The sequence below is a fragment of the Cornus florida genome, unplaced genomic scaffold (assembly GCF_030987335.1).
Source record: "Cornus florida cultivar Cherokee Brave unplaced genomic scaffold, ASM3098733v1 CherokeeBrave_3.0.0_Hap2_Chr04, whole genome shotgun sequence".
NCBI lineage: Eukaryota > Viridiplantae > Streptophyta > Magnoliopsida > Cornales > Cornaceae > Cornus > Cornus florida.
In genome coordinates, this window is record NW_026775574.1 from 77,918,527 (window position 1) to 77,943,832 (window position 25,306).

The 25,306-nt window shown below is 35.3% G+C and overlaps 1 protein-coding gene and 1 long non-coding RNA gene across 4 annotated transcripts; one reads left to right on the top strand and one right to left on the bottom strand.

Moving 5' to 3' along the window:
• Positions 1-4,536: 4,536 nt before the first annotated feature.
• On the top strand, positions 4,537-17,430 carry LOC132303604 (uncharacterized). Of its 3 annotated transcripts, none has more exons than XR_009481297.1 (2): positions 4,537-5,069; positions 14,856-17,430. It is a non-coding gene; the product is annotated as an uncharacterized LOC132303604 (long non-coding RNA). The 3 variants fall into 3 exon arrangements; XR_009481298.1 differs by having other exon boundaries at positions 17,039-17,430; XR_009481296.1 differs by having other exon boundaries at positions 17,089-17,430.
• A 1,064-nt stretch (positions 17,431-18,494) lies between these two features.
• On the bottom strand, positions 18,495-21,940 carry LOC132303605 (disease resistance protein RPM1-like). The gene has a single exon (XM_059800940.1). It carries the CDS (start codon positions 21,420-21,422, stop codon positions 18,810-18,812), a length of 2,613 nt encoding a protein of 870 aa, XP_059656923.1. The 5' UTR covers positions 21,423-21,940; the 3' UTR covers positions 18,495-18,809.
• Positions 21,941-25,306: the final 3,366 nt, after the last annotated feature.

A 25,306-nucleotide genomic window follows, 5' to 3' on the forward strand; every position in this document is an offset into this window, starting at 1 on the left:
TCCAATCAAAAGAATTCTAGAGTTGTTTTGATTTGCATGATTATTTTCTTGATGTGTGGAGGATCATATTTGTTTGCTTGATATTGAGATTTTGGGAGATTACTCGAAAATGTTTGAAAAATTGCATACTTGAGGTAGTTTTCTCCTAATGCTTGTTTGCAAATATTGGTACCTCTTTTGAAAGAATGAGCTTAATGTTTGTGGGTATCATTTCTGAAAACCCTCACGAGACATCACTCGTCCACTAAGGGTAACTTAGGGGTTTAAAAGGCTTGTTGCACGTGCTAAGTGCAATCGTGTTCTCTACGAAAGTGGCATTATCCATTTATTGTTTTCTAAATTCATACTTGTATAGTTGTTCATTTCATTCATTTACCTTCTAGTTTATTGTTAGGGCCTAGCAATATTTAAGTTTGGGGGTGTGATGAGCGCTGGAAAGTGCGTATTTAAACCCCTTAAGCTTAGGCATTCTAGTACCTTTATCTATCTTACTCTACCGTTTTAGATTGATTTCGTATTATTTCTATTTTCAGGTACTTATCCCAAAAATAAGCTAACTCAGCCAAATAAGAGCTTAATTGAAGCAATTCTGGGATTAAACAAAGAAAGGAGCAAAGTGGAGAAAGAAAGAAGCAAATGAAGCCAAAGGTGGGAAACAACAAAGTTCGATCGATCCAACTTCAAGGTTCGATCGATCAAACACTGATCGATCCAACTTCAAGGTTCGATCGATCGAACACTGATCGATCTCAGTACTTCAAGATAGATCCAAACCTTGACCTAAAGCAGAAAGTCTAAAGTTAGATCAATCCAACACCACCCTTCGATCGATCGAACACTTTTGTCCTTATTCAAATGATTGATCTTATCCACAACTGTACCACCCACTAACCACTTTTGTCCTTTTCCCAAAAATATCTCCCAAAATATCTTGGATTTGTCTTTTCTCAAAAAGCTCAACCAGTTGGATCGATCCAGCCTCAATTCGATAGATCTCAGCCAAGTTCGATCGATCCAAGTCCAAGGTTCAATCGATCGAACTTCCTCCAGTGCGAAAAAGTTAAAAAGCCAGGTTGTTTAATCCGTCCTCTATCCAATCATTAGAGAATATTCTTTGCACGACCCCAGCTCATTTGGTGTGTCACTTAACCTACCTATAAAAAGAATATGATGCACTTTTTGAGATATATACAATTCTAAGGATTATTCTCAAAGGAGGCAAGCTTTAGTGTAGAAGAAAAGAGGAGGAGGCTAGAGATACCATTTAGAGTTCTTCATCAACAAGGAGCAGATTTCTTCCATGGAGTTAGCCCTTGAGGGTTAGAGCAACATCACCATGAGTGGCTAGACATCCTCTTGGGGCTAGAGTTAGCCCCAAGCATGCTTTCTTTATCTTAATTTTGTGTATTATCGAGGGATTAGTGTTGTAATTAATGTTTTGACACTTTGATATATATATATCTTGATTGTTCAATGATTTATGTGGTTAAATGCTTTCAATTGATCATTTCATTCTATCCACATGTCTATGTATGTTAGAATAGATGTTCATGTGCTTGTCCCTAGATTTTGTGTTAGTAATGCATGTCTATGTGTATTGATGCTATAGATTTAGAGATTGTCAAAACATAGTGCTTAATGGAATGCTCTTGTGATTTTCTTGATGGTTCATACTTATTCCTTGATAAATTGTGCCTCTCCCCTAGTTTATTTTCATGCTAGTAGTGTAAATGTAGTGTAGTTGCAGTGTAGTGTTAAATGGGAGAACAATCCATGCTTGTTGTTTGATGATCCAAGTTTTTGAATGCAAGTAACATATGTCTCTAACCTTGTGTTGTATTTGGATTGTGAGCTTAATGAAAGGATTAATGACTTGTTTTGATCTATTGTGCCTTTCACATGTTGTTTAAAAAATATATGCTTCATTGTTTAGATATATTGTGCCTTTCACATGATGTTTAGATAATACATGCTTAACTAGTCATCCTTACTTGTTAAATCAACCAAACACACACACACCAATATTGCAACACACCATTTGCCCTCATTAGTTACTTGCCAATGGTATGGAAATGCATTGCTTGGTGGTGATCTCTAAACCCCAAGACTCTTCTCTCTCTTATTTGTTCTTAGTTGCATTATTTCGTTATTACTTAGTTTAATTTAGTTGCTCTCTAGTCTAATCAACCAACCAACCAATTGTTTGATCACTCGACCTACTAGCCCTAATAGTGATTCCACAACCTTGTTCGACCCTCACAATCCCTTGGGACGATCCCTACTCGCCCTAGCTATATTTATAGTGAAAGGTAGTAGTGGCTTTCATAAATGTAAAACTCTTGGCCCTCGCCTAAAATTCACACTATCTAAACTTGATGGTAGTGCAACAAACCGGTCAAATTACAGGCTTAGGGATTGTTCGTGCTGAGTAGAGATGGTTTATTCACTCCTTCGACTCTACGTAGGGTTTTCCTTCTTTATGTTTTAGTTTTGGATTTAATTATTTCATTTAGACTTTGGATTAGGGGTCCACATGATGGATTCTCAAGTTTTAATTTTAATCAATTACTGGTATCAGAGGATTGAGTTCATTGGAGGATTATTATTGGATTAATTATTTAAGGATTTATTATTTAGTTATCTTTCAGCTTTATTCTTTATTCTTAATTCGTTTTGTATTCAATACTTGTTCAATACTTTAATTGTTTGATATTTCCTCAGGTTTAGGCTTGGGCTTGATTAACCAATGTCTCGGAGTCGAGGGGTATTACAGTGGGTATAATTGACTGTATATTGATTGGCCAAATAAGGAGCAAAGACACACAAATTTGGGAAGTTTCGATCGATGTGTAAGTACCCACACATTGACCGGTATGTCCAAATTTTGGACAATATGCTTTTCCATTGTACACGGCAACAAACCGGTTAACGTGAAAGGGTTCACGTCGACCGACTCACTATAACCAGTTGACGTGTAACTTCCCACACGTTAACCGGTATCTCTTATTTTTGGGCAGTGAGCAATCTCACTGTGGATGACCCATGCGGTTCCTGTTTTACACATTTGTGATTTAGTTTTTCCTAATTACCCTTTATCACTCATTTAAAGTTGCGAGTATTTACTAAATGGACCGATAAATTATATTAACTATATTTTAGCCAAGGGAATGATTGTATTACTCCAGACTTCATCATAATCATTGGATGATCTTAATAAATGACCATTTTACCCTTTTAGGTTTTAAACCATTGTAATTATATTTAAATGACCATTTTGCCCTTGTTGGGCATTAAAGTATTAATTTAATGGGAAATGAACGTGGTATCCTTGCGTGACCTCGGGTTCGGGTAAGGACTCAGTTAGCGATTCAGATCCCTAGGTTCGGGTCGTTACATAATATTTAAATATGATTACTTTTTTTTTTTTTTTTTTTTTTTCCAACTTTTTTTTGTTAAATATTAACTTATTATATGTTAATATTTAGGAGAATTAATTTTTTAAAAATTTGGTTGTAATTTATTAAAAATTTACAAAAAGACTTTAAACTTTTTCTTGTTTAAGAATAATTTAATCTAAAACTAATTCAAGATCATATTAAATTTTTGGTGTAAAGATTAGTCATACGAGTAATTTGAATTAACCCGAAGTTTTTATCCGGAATCTAAGGCCGAGTTACAAGCCCAAATTTAAAAGTAGAAGGATGGATTGGGTTTGGGTTGAGTAGTTAAGGTTGATGATACGGTTAGGTTTGGATTTGAGTTTAACATTTCATATGGTGGGTTAGGTTCAAGTTATATTTCAAACCCGTCCAACTGCTCGAGTTAGAGCCTTACCTCCGGTGCAATTCAAAGGGATTATTTATTTACTTATTATTATTTTATTGAAGTTGTTTTTTTTTTTTTTAATTTCTTCTTTCAAATAATAGATAATAATAATAATATGGAAAGGAAATCTTGAAAAGTTGATTTGTGACAAAAATTAAACAAAAGAGAGTGCTTATGGCAGTGTAGTTAGTAATTTGTTGATATCAATTTCCTTTTCAATATATACAGTAGCTTTTTGAAAATAATAAAAATTATTTTGTATTTCTTTTGAAACAGTTAATTAAATAAAGTTTTTATCAAATCATTCATTTATCAAAATCATGACATCTTTTTATACTTCAATCTTACTGGTGTAATGAAAAATTTTCAAGGGGCCAAGACTGATTAAGGCTATGTTTGGAGCGGAGGAAATTGAAACTTTGGATTTGAAATTATAATTTGAAAAAAACAACTTAGAAAATTGAAACAAAATTTTCTCTAACTTCATCAATTTTAAGGCTCCAATTCCATGCTCCAATAACAACCTAAAAACATTTTTTCTTATTTTAATATGAAAATTAGAGAGTTCGAGTTTCTCCGAATGTGACACTTACTTTTACTTTGACGAGAAATGCCCCCATTCATATAAACTGTTTGCCTATGCAGTATTTTCTTTCATTTTAATCTAAAAATTAGAGAATTTGAGTTTCCACAAATACAATATTCGTGAAAAATATAAAAACTGTGACTCACCTTCTCACACACTCTTTTGTCCACACACGGGTTCCAACCCTCCCGACACATTTCTTGGAACCGGTGTTCTACAAAAGAAAACTCCCAACACTTTCACATTACCAGTACAAGAAAGAAAGAAAGAAGAAAATTGGTACTTACACCAATTTATTGCTGCCAATTATCAGACTTACTTTTATTTTAATTAATTATCTATGTAATAAATTAAAAAATAGACCCTACACTTCCATAAATAATCAATAAAAACATTCAGTTGCCATAATTCACTCCAGCAAATCAAATTGGAGTACATTAATTCGAACAACCTCGAACAGAGAATGCCCATCACGCCAAGTGACCTCATCATCCACCCTGGCATGCACGCACTCTCTCTACCCTCTAGAGGGAGAGAGAGGGGGAGACAAAACCTCGATCAGAGAATACCCTTTGAGTGAATTGTTCCTTTGGGAGGTGAAGACCCAAATATGATGGGTATGCATCTCTGTGGTCACTGTTGAACTCAAAGTGCACTTGTAAGCACCTCTCTAATCTCTCTATATTACTTTGAATTATAGTTTGTGTGAAATTTCATTTTCTTAGTAGATTGCTTTATTTTCTGATCTGGGTATTAATTAATTCACGTGTTTCTCTATCTATTTCCTTAATAATTTGTTAATCAGTTCTTATTCTATTTTAGCTGATTTGATTTGAACCAAATATATATAACATAAATTACCCCTTATCATTATTGGTTCTATTGGGTGCTAAATTCTGAGATGGCAATACTTGATTTGTGAAGTTATGCTTGATTTAAAATTCGATACTAGGAAATTTTCTTAGGGTTTCACCCATTTATTTGTCATTGGATTATTGGGGTTAACTCGATTTTGTTTAGGAATTTATAATTTCTTTTCGATAGATTTGGGCTATTTGCCGATTTGATTTGTCGTTAGGTTAGCTTAGATCAAGATGTGAAACTATAAACCTTTAATGTGAAACTATAAACCTTTAATTTTGGAATTGTTGATGAGTTTCTGAAAATTTATTTCTGAATAAAGCAGTTGCAATTGTGGTTCCGGTTTGTTGCACTCTGTTGTTACATAGTAATCCACTTATTGGATCAGTTAATAAATTTTGGTTGTTTGATTCTTGTTTGCCTACCACCATCGTCATTGCCACCACCACCGCCATCACCATCATCTTCCACCACCACCACCACCTCCACCGCCTTTCACCATCGTCATTGCCGCCACCACCACTACTGCTACCTTCCACCACCATCACCACCGTCATGGCCACCACTTCCACTGCCTTCCACTACCGTCATTGCCACCACCACCGCCCATAAAATTTGTATAATTTGTAAAATTTGTATTATAAAGATAATTTTTATAATTTGTAAATATTTATAAAATACCCCCATAAAATTTATAAATTATCCCAATAAAATTATCTTTTTCTAAAAACGTCTTTAATTCTTTATTCCTTTTCCTTCTTATTCTTCAAATTTCTTTTTGTCATCTAAAAAACTTTTGCATTCTCTTTTTACAATTAAAATCTATTTTTCCTTCAAAATTCTCTCATATTTTTTATCTTTTTATTTCATTTTCTTCTTAAAAATGTTCTTTTTCTTCTTAAAAATTTCTTTTTTCTTGCACTCATGCATAATTTATGTGCAAAAAGCTTCTTCTTTTTTTTTTTTTTGTTTTTGTTTTTGTTTTTATTTTCCCCCTCTTCTTATTAATTTTTTATTCACTTATTCTAATACACTGTTGTTACGCTATTATATTTTCGGCTTGTTTGAAAAAAAAATTATCTTGTCAGTGTTAACATGCCCCCTTGAACCAAATTCCTGGCTCCACCCCTGGCCATTGCCACCGGCTTCCTCCACCATTACCACCGCTTCCAACACCACCACCTACACCACTGCTTCCTTCCACTTCCACCACCATTGTCCCCGCCATCCACTGCCGCCACCATTTCTTTGAAAAAAAATAAAAAAGAATGTTATTTTGTTAATTTAATTTATTTGTCGGGGTATTTTCGATAGTCGAATTTAAAATTTATTCCATTCTAGGTTTTAAATTGGTCCAACCAAACACTAGAATGATTATTATCATTCCATTCCTATAACATTTCATATTTGCAATCAAACAATAAAATGAGAATGATCATTCCATTCCATTCCTATTCTCATTCCATTCCCACTTGCATTTCACTCTATTCCTGCATACCAAACGCAGCATTAGGGTTTTCGACACTTTAACATCATATTTAACTTCTCGACAAAATAAACATTTCATATTCTCATTGGAACCTTAGACTTGACCTTGAGATACATCAATTTATCCAATTGGTATAATAAGGAAATAACAACATGCAAAAGACTCGAACATAACATTCTTTTAGATTAAATAAACATGCTAAAATGATGGCTAAAAGTGATTTGTCATGCTACCACAAAACAATTCTTAAATATAGGCATAAATACAATTTATGGACCTCATTGTACAACTTGACTTCAAAACCCACTTCGGGTTTTATTGCCATAGTGCAGATGATTGGCTTCATTTGGAACTCTAGCCGTGAAGCAAGATAGAGACATGCACAAAAATATGGTGAAAATAATCAATATTGAAGCTGCATTGGGTCACTTTTTAAATCTGCCTCAATTGTCCATAGCTAGGCACTTATAAGAAGTAGATGGAAACAACTTTGCCTCAAATATTCATGTTCATAGTAACTCTCTCTTCCTCCCTGGCTCTCTTTGTGTGCGAAATTCATCCAATTAACAGCATTGAAAAGATAGGAACACACGCCCCCCCTCTCTGCAATAATATCAATCATTTCTTCATTTCATAACATTCCAAGTGAACTATGGTAAACAAAACTACATGATTTTCATAATGATCATGTATTTTTTTTTTTGATAAGTATAATGATCATGTATGTATGTAGCTGCAGACTAGTATCATAGTGACTTTAAACAAGCTTCAATTATTATTATTATTTAGAAAAACAAACAGAGCATCTCTCACAGGAGATGGAATAAAAGACCACTCAAAGATAGATGACTTAGATAGAATAGCATGCTGGCCGCTCCTGGAACTCAGCTCAAAGAAGAAGCAGCGCACTTTTGAATGTAACTTTTAGCATCATCCTAGGTTAAATCCCACTGAACGATTAATCTTACGGCTTCTTGGAATATGAAAATACAGAGTTCCATTATTACGTATATTCCAACGCTGAACAAAATTAGTTAAAATACTCAAAGCTATTACCAAATTAAATACTTGGAGCATGAAAAGGACATGAAGTTCTCAACAACTGGTGTACAGAACACGAATTGGCTAATGTTGAATCCTTTAATTCCAATGCAATACCGTCTTTCCACAGCTTCCGTTCCTGAGACAATGTCATTTTCATTGTCATATTCCAAGTATATTAAGATGTTAAGGTTGAGGAAATAAACTAAAAGACATATACTTGGAGAAAGTTAAATATATATCCTATTAGGTTTAGTGGACAATCAAGACGACACTCCAACATCATATTTCACTAAGCATGTGTTTAGTTATGCAGAATTGAAATTGCATTCAAACTGCAATTTCATTGAATTTGGAGTTCAACAATGTAATCCCAAATTCATCGTTTAAATAAACTTTGGAATTGATTTGTTATTGAATTCCAATTCTAATTTTAATATATTTTGATAAACTGACCATTCATTTGCTATTGAAACTGACAACAATCAATATCATATAAATGATTTGCAAACATATACACGTATGCATATAAATAAATTAACACATATACACACACACATACTAACCTGGTCATATTACTTTCTCTCTGTCATTCTGTTCTCTCACTCTAGGTAATATCCTTCCCAATTACCATCTTTTAGAGCTCCAATCCAAACTTTGGGAATGTGTTCTATTTTCCAGTAATCCACACCTTGTTTGTGAGGGATCCAATGCCATAAACAGTTTCTCGGGCATATCATATAGGCGAAGGAATTTAAGGTTGCTTAGATGTTCAATGCCCGAGAGCACTTCCAATTCACAGTTAGTAATATATAGTGATTTAAGAAGTGGCATTGAGCCTTCCTCCACACTGACACACCTCAATTCTTGTAAGCTTACAAGCCACAATATCTTTATCTTCTGAAACCTTCCAGTCTTGAAACACAATTCCCTCCCTTCATAAGCCTGATGAAGTTCAAGCACGAAGTTCAAGCTCTACCAAGTTGGGCAAATATTGAAGTGATTCTAAAGGATCATCCATTAATTTGCTCCAACCTAAACATAGTCTCGTCAGGCTATGAAGAGAAGTTATCCAGTGTGGTAACTTCTCTAAATGTCCCTCTAAATTGAATCGTTGAAGAAATCGAGGAGGCAAAGACAAAGATTGAATATCAATGATCTCATCCTCTTCTACTGAACCTATATTCAACGAGCGAAGGTTGCTCAGCTTTTCAATGGAGGGGCACAAAGCCATCCCATCTTGTCTTCTCAACTTTGTAATACATAATTTCCTCAGATGGGTCAGCCTCCCTAGCACTCCCACTACAATTCTACTATTATCATGGTTCAATTCGATAGAACAAAGTTTTTGTAAGGAAGGCAAACCTTCTATTCCCACGATCATTTTAAAACCAAGTATTCCGTGGAAAGGTTGATAAGCTTCATAAGTGTAGCGATACACCAAGAGATGATGAAGTCGTCGGAGCTTTAGGATCTGAATAGGAAACTCCATTACATAGGTGTCCTTAAGATCCAACGTTTCAAGGTTCTCAAGTTCTCCAGTGGAGTTGGGAAGAGTTCTGATCTTTGTTCTCTTCAAGCTTAAATACCGTAGATGAAATAATTTGACTACTTCATTTGGAACTGTCTCTAAAGAAGCACCTCTCAGGTCCAAAACCTTCAACAACCTCAAACCACGATTGAATAATACAGGCATTGATGACTTAGACAGAGGCTCTGCCACTTTGAACATTAGCAACGATCGAAGTTGAGAAAAATGATTTGTTTGCTGCAAGTTTCCCAAGGTATAGTGGATTGATAGGCGGCGAACTTTTTCCGGCCACCTTGTGTTTTCTTCACCAACGATCGCTGCAATGCTTTGTTCTATTGACTTTGAAATAATAATGTCACGGAAAAGGTCATGGATGCGGCACCTTCTAAGCCTTCCATTGTAACATATCGTTGCCACTTGGACCAAGCTTCTATTAACAAGCTCATTAAGGTAGCCTTCCGCAACTTCTTCTGAAGTCTTCCCTTCTTTCGCTTCTACAAATCCTTCCGCAGTCCATAGCCGAATCAATTTCATTTTCTTAATATGATAATCCTCTGGTAATATGCTGAAGTATACGAAACAAATTTTAAGATAATAAGGCAAATCATTGTGACTGAGAGAGAGTATTTTTTTCATACTCTAAAGTTTGTCTCTGCCTTCCAATTCTGCACCAAGGCTGCGCAGAACCATTTCCCATTCATCCATTCTATTCTTGTCTTTGGTAGCCAAAACCCCACCAATTGCCACAATTGCAAGGGGCAAGCCCTCGCATTTTTCAAGATACTTTGTGAGAGTTCCTCTAAATGTGGAGGGTAGTAGTTCTCTTGGAAGGTCTTCCAACAAAATAGAATCCAAGACTCTTTTGGAGACAATGCCTTCACAGCATAGATGTTACCATGGGATTCTACGCAAGAGGTAGAAGCTACACTACCAATGCGTGATGTGAGCAGTATTCGACTGCCACAATTGTTGTCAGGCAATGTATATTTTAAGGCATCCCATGCATTTATACTCCACACATCATCAAGAACAATCACGTACCCTCTCTGTTGGAGGAAGTCCTTGAGTTGTGCCTTCAGGTTATTGTTGTCTGTGGCTTCCAATCTTTGAGGAGCCGGTTTCATGACTTCATCAAAGAGATGTCAAATTAAATCTCTGAGAACTCTTTGAGATCAAAGGATTGAGAAACAGTGATCAAAGCATGGATTTGAAACTGATTCTTCACTTCTATATCATCCTAAAGTTTCTTTACTAGGGTGGTTTTTCCTATCCCCCCATTTCCATCACCGAAACAACTTTGAGTCTTGGGGTGTCCTCCACAAGCAACCCAATCAGCTGCTTCTTTGGCCTATCAATGCCTACCAGCTCAGCTTCTTTGAGTAGAAGTGCGTCACTTCGACGATCATACCATGTGCTGTTGACCGTGTTGGAGCTTGAGCCGTGCTCTGAGATGTTGAATTTGTAACGGTATCTCTGATGTCCCTCAGCAATTTGATTCACTCTAGATCGTATTGTGTGTATCTGAGAAGCAATTCGATGGCGTGCTTTCAAGGTCTTAATAGAGCAAGAAATCTTACGAAGAAAGCCAAAGAATCCATCCCCATGGTAACATGCTATGTGGAACATGAATTCATCTAGAACATTTTTGGTGTCATGGGCAACTTCACGCACTTGCTTAACCCATACTTGGAGCTCTGGGTCAATCTCTTCATTTGCAACTACTACTTTGAGGAAAGCTCTCATACGCTCCAATTCATCTTTAATGTACTCAGCATCTTCTCTTATTCCTCCCAAGAGTTTTGACTCTTGTTGAAGGAAGATGGTCAGGTGATTGAGCAGGAAGGTTACTGCACTCTCAGCCATTCTCTCTTAAATTTTATGATTAAGCCTTTGGGTGGAGGGAATGCCAATTACTTTTGAATAAAGCAAAAGCATATTTGAATCTGGTGGATTTTATTCTGCCGGAAACCTAAAACTATATATTATTTCTTAAGCATATTTTATCATCGGTGGAAATATTCCTTCTATGGAATAAAAGATATGCGGAGAGTGGAATGATAAAAACAGAGAAGTAAACAGATTTCAATAAATGGAACAAAATATTAATATATTGAACATATGGATTATTGTCAGATTTAGATGAATTAAGTGCCTGACAGAGTCTGAATAAACAAAGAGGAACTGTTCTTGCCTGTAAAATAGTTTTCTTAACTTTAATTTTTTAATTTTTTTTCATAATACATTACTTCACAATAAAGCAACTTAGAGACCCAAAAAGATCCGTGTGACGTCTAATCACAGAAGTACCCTTGATTATTAATTTGAAAATATATTTTAGAAAAATGAAATTGTGAAATACCAATAAAGAACCAAACAAAACTATATAGAAGTCTATGACCCAAATTTTAGTTTATTAGTTAGAACCACACTTTTCCTAATCCAACAAGCTGAATACTAGGGTTTAGATGCCATTTTTTTCTCTCCCAAAGTTCACATATAAAGATAGAGATATATCGATAGAGAATGTGGGAGGAAGGGTCGTAACAATGAGTTTGTCATTGAAACCACCAGTATTTTGGATTTCCATTTGTTTGTTTGTTTTGTTTTGTTTTATTTTATTTTGTTTTTATTTTTTATTTGGTGTTTTCTTCTTTTAATGTGTCCTGCAGAATTTTGGTTGTTGATTCTTGTTTGCCTCATCATAGATGCATAGATGTTTTTTACTTGTTGTTTTCGGCATTTTTGGAGGCCTGGAGGCTGGAGCTTATGGCTAAAAGTATTTAATCTTTTCCTCATTTACACCCTTTATTGAATAGTTTTTGAATTTTTAACACTTCAACATCATCATATTTAACTTCTGAACAAAAAAAAAAAAACTTCACTTTCAGATTGACCTTGAGATACATAAATCTATCCAATTAATTGGTATAATAAGGAAAAAAACAGCATGCAGAAGACTTCAAATAACATTATGTTAGATTAAATTAGCATGCTAAAATCATGGCTAAAAGTCATTTGTATACATACAATTTATGTACCTCAATATGCAACTTGACTTCAATAAGCATACATACAATTTAAAATACATACTCATTTTATTTTTCAAATAATTGTACAGTAAAACTCTTAACTTGTGTATCAAGCATGCGGATAAACTTCATAATTAGTTTTTCCAGTTATAAATTAGAATCGATACAATTACAAAAATTAAAGTTCTAGTATTTACAAATATATCAAACTACCGGTATGCGACCAAGATAATATGATACACACTGGTCATGTCACTTTCTCTCATCAACCTGTTCTCTTGTCTAGATGATATCCTTCCCATTCACCATCTTTTTGAGCTCCAATCCACACCTTGTTTGTGAGGATCCAGTGTCATAATCAGTTTCTCGGGCACATCATAAAGGTCAAGGAATTTAAGGTTGGTTAGATGTTCAATGCCTGAGAGCACCTCCAATTCGGAGTTGGTAATCTCTAGAAATTCAAGAAGTGGCATTGAGCCTTCCTCCACATTGACACACCTCAATCCTTTTAAGCTTACAAACCTCAATGTCTTCATCTTCTGAAACTTTCCGGTCTTGAAACACATTTCCTTCCCTTCATAAGCCAGATTAAGTCCAATCTCTACCAGGTTGGGCAAATATTGAAGGGATTCTAGTGGATAATCCGTTAACTTGCTCCAACACAGCCATAGTGCCGTTAGGTTATGAAGAGAGGGTATCCAATGCGGCAACTTCTCTAAACGGCCATTCAAATGGAGCCATCGAAGAAACCGAAGAGGTGAAGAGAAAAATTGAATGTCAATGATCTCATCCTCTTCTACTGAACCTATCTTCAATGAGCGAAGGTTTCTTAGCTTTTCAAAGGAAGAGCACAAAGCCATCCCATCTTATTTTCTCAAATTTGTAATCCCTAATGTCCTCAGTTGGGTCAGCCTCCCCAGGTCTCCCACTACAATTCTACTATTGTCATGGTTCGCATCGATATAACGAAGTTTTTGAAGGGAAGACAAACCTTCCATTCCCACTGTCGTTTTAAAACCATGTGTACTATGGAAAGGTCGATAATGTCCAAGACCAAGAGTGTAGTGATACACCAAGAGATGCTGAAGTCTTTGTAGCTTTAGGATCTGAACAGGCAACTCAGTTACACGGGTGTCTTTGAGTGCTTGACTCAATATATTTCGCTGTATATTTATAAGTGTGCATACCCACATTTACAGTTGCCCCCTTGTATGCGTGTGAAATACTTATTAGAACACGTACACGCGCCTTTAATTTCAGGAAATCCTTTTTACAAATTATAAAGTTATTATAATTCAATAAAGCTTCTTAAAATATTCTAAGTCTAACTTTAAGAAACAATTTAATCCTTATAAAGGAAATATAAGTATCTTGAAAAACTACCTATATCTACTTGATTATAATTTCTTGAAAGAGAGGTTTAAAACCAATAAGCTTGCAAGATACATTGTGATAAGCTAAGTATGCTAGAAATGGATACAAAGCGAATAGCCGAGTATGCTTAAAATAAAATACAAAGCGAATGGCTAAGTATGCTAAAATCAAATACAAAGTGAATAGCGGAGTAATATTTCTTTATCCATTTGGCATTTAATAGTCTTGTCTGGAATCCAGTCTTCTGATCCACTGACTTGTCGTGTCTACTAGATATTGCTTCGATGACTATAAATGGACCTTCCCATTGTTCCTGATTTTTAGAGGCTTTTGACCCCGCATTAGTGTTGTCGCAGTTTTTAAGACCAAATCACCCTTGTGGACGACTCGCGGCTATACCCTCTTGTTGTAATGCCGTGACTCAGTGACAAGGTAATTACTATGCCGAACCATTGCTCGAGTCCTTCTTTCTTCATGGCTTTCTACTTGTGCCAGCCTATCACATTCCCTACTTTGTTCGGCTAGCATAAATTAGTTTTTAATGCTACGATAGTCTGGTCTTTCAAAAATTCCTTGACCCACGCATCAATTGGTAATTCGTTAAAGAAACAAATAACATTCGGATACATATACGTAAATATCTTCCAATGGTCCTAGGGACGGATCCCACCCTTGCTATTATTTCAAGCATGCGACTGAATGTTCCTACAATGACATGCGGATGAGACTCACTCACGCACTTTCACGGGTTAGAGTCATCCGCACTTCCTCATCATAATTCATCATCTGCACCCTTTTGATTGTTACTCTTTTTGTATACTGATTATATATATTTTATTGTACTAAATATACTAATTCCAAAAAGTCAAATCAATTTTATTTGTTCCCACGTTTAACTGCTAGAGGTTATATATTGGCATCAATCAACTTTACATGTGTCCATCCTTTTCCCACTTGCCAATCCCAAAAGTTAATCTCATATATATTATATAATATATTTGCTGAATCATATCATATATATACATAATATATATATGTCTATAGTATTTTATACTTAATACTGTATAAAAAAAAATAATGGAAGCTGAAGGATGATCCACAGCCGCATCTTATTTACAGATACTTCGTGAGAGTTCGTCTAAATGTGGAGGGCAACTGTTGTCTTGGAATGTTTTCCTACAAAACAGAGTCCATGACTCGAGATAGTGGCTCCATAGTGTAGATGTTAGCATGGGATTCTATGGAAGAGATAGAAGCTACTTTTCTAATGTGTGTTGTGAGTAGTATTTGACTGCCACAATTATTGTTGGGTAATGTATTTTAAAGCATCCGATGCATTTATACTCCACACATCATCAAGACCAAGCACGTACCTTCTCAGTTGGAGGAAATCCTTGAGTTGTGCCTTCAGATTATTGTTGTCCATGGATTCCAATCTTTGAGGTGCCAGCTTCTTGACTCATTAAAGAGTTGTTGAATTAAGTCTTTGAGAAGCTCTCTGAGATCAAAGGATTGTGAACCAGTGATCCAAGCATGGCTTTTAAAATGATTCTTCACCTCGATATTATCATAGACTTTCATCAATGCCCACAAGCTCTGCTTCTTCCAGTAGCAGTGAATCACCGCGACGATCATACCACGTGTTATTGACAGTATTGGAGCTTGAGCTTTGCTCTGAGACGTTAAATTTGTAACAGTATTTCTGATGTCACTCAGCAATTATATTCACTCTAGACCTTATTATTTGTATCTTCGAAGCAATTCGATGGTGAGCTTTCAAGTATTTAATAGAGTGAGAAAGCTTACGAAGGACACCATAGAATCCGTCCCCATGATGACGAGTAAGGCAGAGCATGAATTCGTCCAGTACATCTTTAGTGTCGTAGGTAACTTCACGCACTTGCTTAACCCATACTTGGAGTTCAAGGTCACACTCTTCCATTGCATCAGCTACTCTCAAGAACGCCCTCATGCGTTCCAATTCATCTCTGACGCACTCAGCTTCTTCCCTTATTCCTCCCAAGAGTTCTTACTCTTCTCGAAGGAAGATTGTCTGGTGGTCGAGCAGAAAAGTTAGTGAAATCTCAGCCATTTTCTCTTATCTTCTTAATTTCTCCCAGAGAAGAATAGATAGAAAATAGATTTCAATTGCCAGACTTTCCAGATGGAATTTCAGATTTTGGTAGAACCGGATTGGTATGTGGTAATTATTTAGGTTGATTCTACTTATCAAAAAAAAAAATTATTTAGGTTGATTCCAGCTCAAAGCCAAAAAATGGGCATTGCTCCAGAAAATCTTGACAAGACATTTAAATGATATCTGCTTTGAATTTCAAATTTTGGTTGACCCTTTTTTGATACCTTTTTTTTTTTTTTTTTTTCTTCGCATTTATCAATTTTACAATGACATTCATTATTCATCAGTTAAACTCGGGGTATCTTGTCAATACAAACTTACTCAACAATTTTATATCGCTTATGTAACAACTGTAACAACTAACTTACATTGCTTAAGTAACAACTTTACATTGCTGATTCGTAACTGATATATTGTTTGCGTAACCAATGTATTGTTTTGTGTAAGCATAAGATCCAAACATAAGAGGTGATCCTTATTCATTTTTATAGAATTGTCTTTTATAATTCTCTCAAAACTGTTTTATATATTTTGAGTTCTTGAATTTTATTTTTCAAGTACAACACAATTAAGTCTAGTTCTTTAGTGCATCATCAACTTTTGGGACTTACACTGTCCTGATATATATTAAATACCAACACAATTAAATCTAGTTCTTTTTTTTTTTTTTTTTAGAGCAATTTCAAGGCGAAAATGACAATTAGTAAGAAATTTGGCAGTTATCTGGGTAGAAAGTTGGTTATTATGAGCAGCTTCAAGTTACATAATATATAGGAACTGCAATATATATATATATATATATATATATAGATAAGTTGTTAGATCTTGATGGTTGAAAATAATGTTGCATTTTGAAGCACTAATTCCTTTGTAATTGAAATTAAAGAAAACTTAAATTAAATTTTCAATAAAATTTCTCTGATTTCAATTTTGAAACGCTTTATGCTTATGCAGTGCTCCCTAACATAGCTTAATTAAATTTTGTACCCTAATGTGACACAGCTGGATTGGTACAAAATTATGCATGATGGTATAACCATTGTTTGGACAATCTTGATATACATTTCATCATTTTGTGTCAATTCATCTTGATAGACATTAAATACTTGTGGACTTTTTCTTTCTGGACAATACTTGTCTACCTTTTTTAATTTTATTTCGACAGATACTACTTATCTACTCACCCGCATTTTGACTACTAATATTTTTTGGAAGAGTACTAAATCACTACGAAGGGAGTAAGTTGTTCGCGAAGCAATTGTTTTTTAGGTTAGCGACTCGTTTGCAAGACGGTGGGAGTGAGTTTGAGGTCTGGAGCAACTCGGCTTGGTTGTGTTTGAGTTTAGCAATGTGGTTTCTTTGCTTCAATCCAGTAGAATGCTTTAATATGGATTATTAATTTTGTGGTTTTTTCTCATTGAGATTTCATAAATATAAATCTGGTATGTTTTGGAGCAATGCTACACAGCTCAAAAATTCGTGGTATGTATCTCGAATTTGAAAGACGTATATGTCTTTAATTTTAATAGATATTACACTTTTTCTTTCTTGTTGAAATATTAATGTATTTAATTTATACTTAAATTAAGAAAGTAGATAAGTTCAAAGATGAATAATGTATATACCCATTTGTATGAATTATTCATTGAAGGAGAATTGAGAACGAAAATTAAATTAAGTTTCTCTCTTTAATTTTCTTTTCTCTACTTTTATCACACACACACATATATATATACACGCTCTTATGCACTCTCGACTTTATAATTATAATAAATATGAAGATTATTGATCAATTTATCAAATAATTCACACATGTAGATCGTTGAGGAAATTAGGATTCTTATTCAAATGAAAGAGGACTCAAAATATAGTTTTAAAAAACTTTAAGTGGATTATGTATTTATTTAATTACTCACAAATAAAAATTGATTGAGAAATTTAGGTTTTTATTGAAAAAAAAGAGTTAACCCCTAAAACGTTTATCAAAAGTGTTATGTTAGGGTTCAAATTTTATCATAAATTTTTTTTTTTTTTTTCCTATTTTCTCTCTCAAACCTACCATGTATTTGCTTGGTAAAATAGCATTCAAAATACACAAAGTTAAGTTGTCATATAATCCGTCACAAAGTTGTCCTATCGCCAAATTTTGAGTTTGAAAACAACTATAATCTCGTAAATGAGGTTGGCAAAAATTGTAAAACTTGTCTCAAGGTTTTCATGGTATCTTATGGGTCCGTTTGAACTCTACCCGAATTGAAAGTTATGATTGGTTGAATTTTGAATTAATTTTAAGTAGTTTTTAAACTTGACTATTCAATCGCTCCATGTACTCAACGTTGCTGGTTCGGTATCAAAGTGCCTACTCCTTGAAGGGCTCCTCCAAACACTACCTTACCTTAAATAGTAAACAACAAAGACACAATTGGACAACCTTATAAATATTGTTGGAGTCCAAGTTCTTGAATTTGACCTTTTTTTTTATACATTGTCTCTATAAAATGAAATGCATTACATAAAAATTAACAATGAATAAATATAAACTCAGAACCGTAGGTGAGTTTAATTATCGAAAAAAACAAAAAAAAAAAAAACTGTAGGTGAGCTTGGGCTTGTGAACAATGTAACACAATATACAACAACTTAATTACTTGAAAAGGAGAAAATAATAACAACATCAGTTATCCATAAAAATAAAATAAAAACAAAACATTAGATAGTGAAGATCTCAACAACTATCCAAGGACTCTAGCTTTCTCCATTTCTCTCTCTACATAATTTCCTTCCCAACTGAATACCCCGAATCAGTTATTCTATAAAAATAAAATAACATAATATATTAAAAAGTGAAAAAGAAAAACAAAAGAAAAAACAAATCAGTTATCCTATAAAAATAAAATAAAAGCAAATATTAGGTGACCTGATCAGTACTAATCATCTCACCGACTTAGTAGATGTCGAATGCCAGTGGGTACCTCTTCCAACAACTCACATTTCCAAATAGTCAGCTTTTCAAGATGAGGCAACGATCCCTTCTCCATTCTCACCCACCTCAATCCTTCTAAGCTGTAAAGCTCTAATATCTTAAGCTTCTGAAACCCTGTCGATTTGATACACATTTCCTCCCCTCGGTAAGCCTTAAAAAGTTCAATTTCTAACAGATTGGGCAAATCTTGAAGGGATTGCAATGGATCATCCCTTAACTTGCTATACCAAAGCCGCAATCTCACCAGGTTATGAAGAGAAGTTATCCAATGGGGCAAATTTTCTAAACGTCCCCTCAAATAGAGCCGTTGAAGAGACCCAGGAGGAGAAGACAATTGTTGAATATCAACAATCCCCTCCATCCGTTCTACAGAACTTATGTCCAATGATTGAAGGTTACTCAGCTTTTCAAGAGAGGAGCACAAAGCCTTCCCATCCTCCCTTCTCAACTCCGTAATCCCCAATCTCCTCAACTGGGTCAGTCTCCCTAGCTCTCCCATTACAATTCTACCATTCTCATGGTTCGCTTCAATAAAACAGAGTTTTTGTAAGGAAGACAAACCTTCTATTCCCACTATTGCTTTAAAGCCATATGTATCCAAGTTGTAGTTGTACACCAAGAGATGACGAAGACGTTGGAGCTTTAGAATCTGAACAGGCAACTCAGTTACATTAGTGTATTTGAGATCCAAAGTTTCAAGATTTTCAAGCTTACCTATGGATTTCGGAAGCGTTTCAACCTCTGTTCCCCTCAAGCTTAAATACCTGAGATGAAATAGTTTGCCAACTTCATTTGGAAGTATCTTCAAAGAAGCACCCCTCAGGTCCAAAACCCTTAACAACCTAACCCCACCATTGAATAATATAGGATTCAACGACTTGGATATAGGTTCTTCCACCGAGAACATGAGCAAGGAACGGAGTTGAGGAAAACGATTTGTCTGCTGCAAGTTCCCCAAGGTGTACTGAATTGACAGGCGCCGAACTTTTTCGGGCCACGTTGTGCTTTCTTTGCTTACCATGGCTGCAATGTTTTGTTCTCTTGACTTTGAAGTAATTACTTCACGGAAAAGGTCATGGATACGACACTCTTTGAGCCTTCCAAAATTATCTCTCTTTGCCACTTGGACCAAGCTTCTATTAATAAGCTCTTTGAGATAGCCTTCAGCAACTTCTTCCATTGTCACTCGCCCTTCCTCTTTCACAAATCCTTCTGCGATCCACAGTCGAATCAATCTCATGCGCTCAATCTCGTAATCCTCAGGGAATAAACCCAAATACAAAAAACATATTTTTAGATAGCAAGGCAAATCATAGTAACTCAGAGAGAGTATATTTTTCATGCTCTCAAGTTTGTCGTGGACTTCTAACTGAGCATCACCAAGCCTGCGGTAAAATAATTCCCAATCATCCACTCTACTTTTGTCTTTGGTAGCCAAAACACCACTAATTGCCACAACCGCAAGTGGCAAGCCCTCACACTTTTGTAAGATACTTCGTGAGAGTTCCTTTAAAAGTTCAGGGCAGTGGTTACCTTGGAATGTCTTCCTACAGAACAGAGTCCAAGACTCTTCTGGGGACAATGGTTTCATAGTATAGATGTGATCAGGAGATTCTACACAAGACGTAGAAGCGACATCAACAATGCGCGTCGTGAGCAGTATTCGGCTGCCACTATTGTTGTCAGGGAATGCATATTTCAAAGCATCCCATGCATGTATTTGCCATACATCATCTAAAACAAGCACGTACCTTCTCTGTTGAAGGAAATCTTTGATTTCCGCTTTCAAGTCATTGCTGTCCATGGTATCCAATCTTTGAGGGGCCTGTTGCTTGGCTTCATCGAAGAGTTTCCGAATTACATCTTGGAGAAGCTCTCTGAGATTAAATGATTGAGAAACAGTGATCCAAGCATGGCATTGGAAATGATTCTTCACCTCCATATCATCATAGACTTTCTTTACTAGGGTGGTTTTTCCCATACCCCCCATCCCCACCACCGAAACGACTTTGAGTCTTGGACTGTCCTCCACAAGCCACCCAATCAGCTGCTTCTTGCGCCCATCCATGCCCACAAGCTCAGCCTCTTCCAGTAGAAGTGCATCACCTCGACGATCATACCATGTGTTGTTGACAGTGGTGGAGGTCGAGCCTTGCTCTGAGACAGTGCTGTAGTTTTGATGTCCCTCGGCAATTTGACTCACTCTACACTTGATTCTGTGTATCCGAGAAGCAATTCGACGGCGTGCTTTCAAGTTCTTAATAGAGCAACAAATCTTACGAAGAAAACCATAGAATCCATCCCCATGATAACGTGAGAAGCGGAGCATGAATTCGTCAAGCACATCTTCGGTGTCATGGGCAACATCACGAACTTGGTCAACCCATGCTTGGAGCTGTGGGTCAATATCTTGTTTTTCATCAGCTACTCTGAGGAAAGCCCTCATGCGCACCAATTCATCTCTGATGGACTCAGCTTCTTCCCTTATTCCTCCCAAGAGGCTCGACTCTTGTTGAAGGAAGATGTCCAAGTGATTGAGCAAAAAAGCTACTACACTCTCAGCCATTCTCTCAGATCTTCTTAATTTCTCCCAAGACAACAATAGAGAGACAATAATAGATCGATTACAAGAGTCCTCAATCTTGGTATGAATTTTAGTAAGTAAAAGGCAGAAGGAATTTCAGATCATTTCTCAATTGTGTGGAAAAACTTTGTTTGGAATAAAAAGAGGAAAGAGAGTGGGGAGCCAAATGATAAAAGAAAAAGGAACAGATGAACCGAATACAACACAATTAAGTCTAGTGCATTGTCTCCTTTTGCTCCCTACACTGTGTCCCGCAATGATAGAACTACACAATTAAGTGTAGCAATTTGAAGTTGAAGATAATGGCAATTAGTAAGAAATTTACGAGTTGATTGGGATAGAAAGTTGGACTGGGTAAGTTGGTATCATATTTATTTAATTGATTTTTATACCTCCTCTACGATTTGACACGCCACTATTGTTGCTTTTGAGCTGGAATCCATTTTCTGAGGAATCTGCTTTTTCAGTGATGGACTCACTTTTTGACACTGATCAACTATGTAGCACAACTATTCTAACACATGCACAGGATGATCATTTTGAATTAGTAACACATTGCAGTTTAAGGTCTGTTTGATTCGGTTTTTTTTTTTTTTTGAGTGGTTTTGTTTTTTAAGAATTAAGAATTAAGAATATATATATATATATATATATATATATTTGTTCCTCGTATTTCTTTTCATTTTCTTTATAAAAAAAAATTACTTCTCTTTCTTCTATCAAAAAACTTTTTTTTAAAAAAGTCTTTCTAAAGCGAGCGAGATGCTTTAAGTCTCATATATATATAAATTTTTTTATTCTTTTTCTTAAAATTTTTCTTTTTGTTTCATTCATATATTATTTATACACAATAACCTCTTTCTCGGTTCTTATTCATTTTTCATTCACTTATTTTTTTTAAAATATAATATAAAAATTCCTAGCTCCCTTTGCCTAGCTCACCCATTATCACAATCACAATATATTCAAATATGAAAACTATACATAAAATCCTAGGCAAAGGGGCGTTGTATAGGGATGGTAACGGGGCGGGTTTGGAGCGGGTTTCTCTAAATCCCGCCCCGCCCCTTTTAATTTTTGTCAAGTCCATGCCCGCCCCGAGACCTGCGACGGGTTGGATTTTCATATCCAACCCCGCCCCGTTAGGAAATACTGTACCCCCGTGCCCGCCCCACTAACAAATTTTTTTCTCCCACTTTTTGGAACTTAAACTCCTGCTATTTAAATGTGCAAAGCCTAGGAATGACACAACATAAATAAAATTATGTATCCTAATAAAAAATAAATAAATAACATGCACATAATATAATTCAGAGAACATAATAAACAAAAATAAAAGTTTAATACAACCAAATCACAAGAAGTTCTAAGCTCCAACTTCCACCATAACCAAAACAAAAACAAATTTAATACCAAGTTTACATCCCAAATTAGGATTATAAGAGATGGGTAATTGGGTAAGCCGCTAAAATAACTTATTAATATATATATATTAAATATAGTTATATGCGGGGTGGGGCGGGGCGGGGCGGGGCCCCTAGGATATGTATATTGAACCCTTACCCGCCCCGTGACCCTCGACGGGTACAAAATTTATATCCATGTCCGCCCCAACGGTATAACAAGTGTTCCCATATCCGTTATTAACGGGGCGGGACGGGGCGGGGCCCCGGCGGGGCGATAAAAATTGACATCCCTAGCGTTGTAGGTGTCTCCAAAATTAATTATGCTACTTGATGAAACCCAATCAATTGTGTTTTCAAATTCCAGCTGTGCTTGATCGTCCAAGCTAGGTGTCTCCATGTCCAGAGTGTCTCCCACGTACATAAATAGAGAGAATGTAGACACTTAAATTTTGTGCTGACATCATAGCCGTCCAATTGATTAAGAAGTCAAATATTGTTAACCAATTAAATTTTGTAAATACGGATTCCATCAATGGACACGTATTAAAATCCTATATATTCAGGCCTTTAAAGACAATGACAGTTTAATTTAAATTTAAATTGATTTTCATATAAAAAGAAATATATTTTTTATTTATGAAAAAATCCCACAATCATCAGGGAGTTTCGAAATTAAACATAAGGCCACCTTAGTACCTTGCACATTCAGATGGAGAAAGAAGAAAAGAACATCAAAGTGTGAATTGTACCCAACGAAATATTTTAAAAAATTTGTATTTTGAAGAACTGATATGTGTCTAACTTGACTTATTTTAACAATTAAATATTATATACCTGTAACTCAATTAACATTAACTTTGGACAATCTTATAAGACATTGTTTGGACGATTGCTTTAGAGTAGTGGGACTAATTTCATGGTTTTGTGTCGGTAGAAATAGATGGATCCGATCGTGGGGGCCAGCAATTGGTTTTGAAATGTTAATCACGTGGACTCTGCACAACTGTCAACTGTCCTAACACGCACAGGATGATGACCTATCAATTCAATTGTACAAAAATATTGAAACCTTGATCACACACTGTAACAAATTTAAAAAAATTATTGTTTTAACTTCATTGAATTTGTTAAGGGTAATTTATACAAACTTCCTCTATGATTTAACATAATTACAGAAATCTCTTTTTAAATTTGAAAATTTAAAAAGACCTTCCCTAAGAATAAAAATATTTTACACGGACCTTTCTTATATGTGTCAGACCGTTAAATACAAAATTACTGAAATACACTCTCTTTGGCATATAAAATTACTAAACTACCCTTCTGAAACTCTGGGCTCCCTACAACGACGTGTTTCTCTCTCTACAAGATTTCAACAGATTTAAAAAATTTGCAAGGTTGCAAATTCTCTCTCTTTCTGCAATGATTTAGTTCATTCTTTTTCTCTCTCTACAATTAGTCTCTCCTCTACCTTTCTCTTCACATATTTGTCTGTCTTACCTGTGTTTGGGTTTTTGCCACCGATTGAGGACTAAATGTGCATATATACAGAGATAAATTTACCAAAATAAAAATTAATATACAGAAAGAAATTTACCAAAATAATAAATATATATTAAGAAAAAAAGAGGACTAAATGAAGATCATACATGAGGCTTGTGCATATATTAGCGTGTGTGCATATATACAAAGAAGAAAGAGTAATAACCTAGAATTGTGTCAATATCAAGTCTTTTGAATTTTGTGATTTTTGGGGACGCATTTTGTGATTTTTGAGAATTTTCTAGATCAAGAGGAAGAACTTGACTGACATGTATTTAATTAAATGATGAAGTGTAATTACATTAATTACAAATGAGCCCTTCTATAACTCAATTAACATAAATTTTGGACACTCTTGATAAGACATTGTTTGGATAATTGATTTAGAGTAGTGGGGCTAATTTCATCGTTTTGTGTCAGTAAAAATATATTGATGGGATCGTGGGGGCCAGCAATCGGTGATTTTGAGCTGGAATCAATTTTAAGTGGACACTATTGGTTTTGAAATGTTAATCAATTTCACACTGCCTTTTCTTTTCCCACTGATCAACTCTGCACTTTCTTTTCCCACTGATCAACTCTGCACAACTGCCAATTGTCCTAACACATGCACAGCATGATGACCTATCAATTCAATTGTACAAAAATACTGAAACCTGGATTACCCCACAACAAGTTCAAAAAAATTACTGTTTTAACTTCATTGAATTTATAAAAAGGAACCACCCCCCCCCCCTCGGCGGCGGCCGACAGGGGCGGCTCAATAAATTATGAGGCCTTAGATGAAAAAAAAATAAAGTGGCTTTTTAATTAAATTTAGGGCAAAGTCCAAAAAATCCGCTCTGACTTTCACGTTTTTTCACTAAACCCCCACTGACTATTTTTATTCCAAAAAACCTCCCTCAACTATCAGAGGGG